At 61.3% G+C, this 3,700-nt stretch overlaps 1 protein-coding gene across 1 annotated transcript; it reads left to right on the top strand.

The window, feature by feature from the left end:
• Window positions 1-17: 17 nt before the first annotated feature.
• On the top strand, window positions 18-2,988 carry LOC107196442 (basic proline-rich protein-like). The gene is made up of 2 exons (XM_025040308.1): window positions 18-603; window positions 1,188-2,988. Exon 2 carries the CDS (start codon window positions 1,407-1,409, stop codon window positions 2,538-2,540), a length of 1,134 nt encoding a protein of 377 aa, XP_024896076.1. The 5' UTR covers window positions 18-603; window positions 1,188-1,406; the 3' UTR covers window positions 2,541-2,988.
• Window positions 2,989-3,700: the final 712 nt, after the last annotated feature.

Here is a 3,700-nt window from a genome sequence, read left to right as displayed (position 1 = left end):
CCCAGAAGAACGGAAAGCAGACGTGGGGACAGAGCCCTGCACGGCCACAGCCGCAGCCCCGGAGTGGCCACGACCCACAACCCGCCCGCGGAGGACGGGCCCGCGGAACGAGGCCCAGCCACGCGGAGGACGTCGCGGCGGCTCTGGCGCTGGTGTCGTTCCGCCGAGGACCCTTCGGGCTGTGCGTGGACACCGCGCCGGCCGTCAGCAGAGACGGTTTGATTTCTCCTTTCCCCATCCGTATGCCTTTCATCCCCTTTCTCGCCCTGTTGCCGTGGTGACGCCACGACCGAGAGTGGCAAGCGGGGGCGCCGTCGCCTTGCTCCCGCTCTCGGGCGACGCGGTAGGTTCCCTGCACGTGCGCGTGACCAAGTGTGGGAAGTCCGCATCTCCTGTTTGCGAGCGTGTTTATCACGCGCGGGTGTGGAGCTTTGTCGGATGCTTTCCTGGGAGGATCGGTACGGTCACCGGATGACGGAGACTGACGTCTGGGTTTGGGACCCGCACCGCACGCCCCGAGTAAACCCCACTTGGTCGTGGGGCTTACTGTTGAATTTGATGAGCTGATATTTTGCGAAGGGTTTTTGCACCTGTATTCACAAGGTATGTCGATCGGCCTGGGGTTATATTTTCTGACACCATGTAGCGATGTCAGGGAGACTTTGGGGTCTGGAACCCCCGGGGGAGCCCTGGCTGAAGACGCTGACCTGGAGGTCATCAGGTCGTTGATGTATTTAGAACCCCAAAGGGGGGAGTAAGAGAGTGCAGGGGGGGAAGGGACGCCGTTCCCGTGGCCACTGCACCCCAAGATGGAGGGCTGCTGGGCAGGACACGAGGGACACCAGCCAGAAAGTGCCCAGGAGGATGGGGCGCTCGGACGCATCTCAAAGGCCACGTCGGGTCACGGGAGGGCAAGGGCCGACCCTCCCACGGAGCCCCTCGAGGTCACCGGTGAGCCTGAGACACTGGAGGGGAGTCGGGGTGGTGTGGAGGTGTGAGGTGCTCGCCCTGGTAGAGGGGCTTGAAGTGCAAAGCAACACCCTGAGCCCCAGCTCCCGGAGCCCCAGCACCTCTGCCCCGGGAGGGACCCAGCTGGAGGGGAGAAGCCTGCATGGCCGGGCTGGCCCCGCCCACTTTTCAAAATCGATGTTATGTTTTAATCTTTAAAAATGGACTTTATTTTTCAGAGCAGCTTCAGGTTCCTAGCAAAGCCGAGTAGAAAGGACGGGGTCCCCCCGACACGCACAGCCTCCCCCACTGTCGACGCCCCCACCGGAGGGGGCAGTCGATGAACCTGCCCTGACACGTCACTGTCACCGGAGTCCAGAGTTCACATCAGGGCCACTCCTGCTTCTGCACCTTCCAGGGCTTGGGTGGGTATATCATGACACGTATCTGTCACTGTAATGCCACACAGAGTTGCGTTACATTGCCCTGAAAATCCTCTGCGCTCTGCCTGCTTATCCTGCCCCCCCCATCAGGAGGACACCCCGGATGTGGCCCCATCGGCACCAGGGCTGTGGCAGGTGGGTCGAAAACAAAACGAGCCACAAACAGCCGACACCCCGGAAAAGCCCCGCACGCCGGGCGCTGACCAGAGAACAGGACCCAGGGCGGCTGGGGGCCCGGTGGGGATCCCCCGGAGGCCGCCGGCGAGGCCTGGCTCAGCGAGGGCACGGCAGACCGAGGAGGGACGGGAGCACAGGCAGCGCTGCATCCGGCATCGGACGTTGGGGCCTGAGCTGTGCAGGCCGAGGATTCTGGCCCAGAACCGGAGCGAAGGGGGCCAGCCAGGAGGCCGGGAGAAACGTGCTGCCCGCCTGCGCCCGGGGCATCCGGCTTCAGGCCCTGGAGAGCCCGGCCCGGCCCGCCTGGCCACGGGCTGCAGCCCTGCTCAGCCTCCGCCAGGGGCCCGGGCAGGGTCGAGACGTGCTGCAGGTGTGGATGAGACCATGAGCCTCCCGCCAGGCCAGGGCGAGGGAGCCAGCCCGGGAAATGCCGATGGCCTCGTGCTGGGGAAAGCAAAACCCTCGGGGACAGGCACGGGGCCCTCGACAGCGCAAGAGCAGGAAATACATAGGGACTTTCTATGTCAAAGGGCCTCTGGTAGGCACCCTGTACCAGCGTCCTCAGCCACCGCCCCGCCACCCGGAGGCCCTGAGTCCCCGGGCAGACCCCGGCCACTCGCTGGTCATGCCGGGGTCTGGGGGCCGCGACCCTGGCCTGCAGGTGTGGAAGCCCACGCTGAGACCGAGTTCCCTGGGGACACGCCTCCCAGAACGTCCCCACCTGCTCCTGCCCTGCTGAGTGTGCAGAGAACAAGGGAGAATGTGACCCGCTTTGGGGCCGGAGGGCGTCCCCTGCAGATGACGTGCGAGGAACGGAAAGCCCCCAACTGTCCCTCGACGGAGGCAGGCCAGAGGCCAGACGGGCCGCCGCGTGCAGGCACCTGCACAGTGTGCCTTGTATCCTGCAAGTTCAATTATTGTGAAGGAGAAAAAAGCAAAACTTCCCATCAGAGAGGAAGCAGACAGGCGTGAGGCCGGCAGCGGGGCGCTGAGGCGGAGCCCTGCCCTCTGCTCGCCCAGCTGGGGTTTGAATTCGAATCTTAATAAAACGCATATGTTAGTTTTTATATTAAAATAGGAAACAAAATATAATAGAAAATATTTACAATACCCATCAAAGATCAAAATTAGGAGTGAAGATAAGAAAAAAATCCGCAGTACCCACGCTTTTCAAAAAGAAGAAATAAATAGATATACCATGTTCCTGGATTTAATTTCTCAGTTGCGTTTTAAAATGTCAGGTCTTCCTTAATTTATAAAGCTAATATAATATCGATTAAATTGCCAAAGGGGTTAGTATAACAGGAAAAGTGGAAACCATAAAGAAAAAAACAACCGATTTGACTTGATGATGAAAGACATTTGTATATAAAAATGTCATAAAACACATGGATACGACACGCTCGGGAAAATACGTGACACAAATATGAGGATTATGTAAGAGTTAATGTCGTCAATATATAAAAGGAGGTGTCGAATCGGTAAGAAAAAGGTAAATGCTCAAGAGTTAAAAAAACAGAGAAGAGAGACTTAACGTGCACAGAGGCGTCACTCCACGGCCCAGGGCGCCAGGCGCTGGGGCCCAGCGCCACGTCGCCGACTGCGGTGTGACTTTCGAGTGTTAACTGTGAAATGAACAAACCGCACAGGCGACAAACCCAGCGTCTGACGAAGCGCGGCTTCACGCCGAGTGTGCGACGCACCACGAAGGGGGCATGTGCCTAAGCGGGGCGCAGTACGCGCCGTGCCATCGAGGCGTTCCTGGGGACCTTCGCGCGTGCCGCCGTGTCCGACGCCGGCCTGCAGCCCTGTCCCCGGAGCTCCCCCGTGGCAGCCACGGACTGGGCGCTGCTGGGCCGAGGGTGGTTCCCGGCCTGGGTGTCCTCAGGAGCCTCCTCCCGCAGCGGGGACGAGCCGCAGTGACCGTCGCAGCCAGCAGAGGGCGCGAGCGGCCACGTCTGCGCGCGGCCCCTGCCCTTGCTCCGGCCTCACACGCGGCGTGGACGGTCTCGTCCTTCTCCACTCTCGCTGCTTCGGTCCCAGGGGGACTGGTCCGAGGCCGGCTCGCTGAGGTCCCTGCCACCCCCGGGAGCACGGCGAGGCCTCGCCCCGGGGAGGGCGCCCAGCGGCGG

Source organism: Pteropus alecto, unplaced genomic scaffold (assembly GCF_000325575.1).
Source record: "Pteropus alecto unplaced genomic scaffold, ASM32557v1 scaffold339, whole genome shotgun sequence".
Lineage (NCBI taxonomy): Eukaryota > Metazoa > Chordata > Mammalia > Chiroptera > Pteropodidae > Pteropus > Pteropus alecto.
This window is presented reverse-complemented; position numbering and strand designations above follow the sequence as displayed.

Bases quoted from the DNA above. Each gene is read 5' to 3' on its own strand.
- LOC107196442 (XM_025040308.1), top strand. From the start codon at position 1,407: ATGCCACACAGAGTTGCGTTACATTGCCCTGAAAATCCTCTGCGCTCT.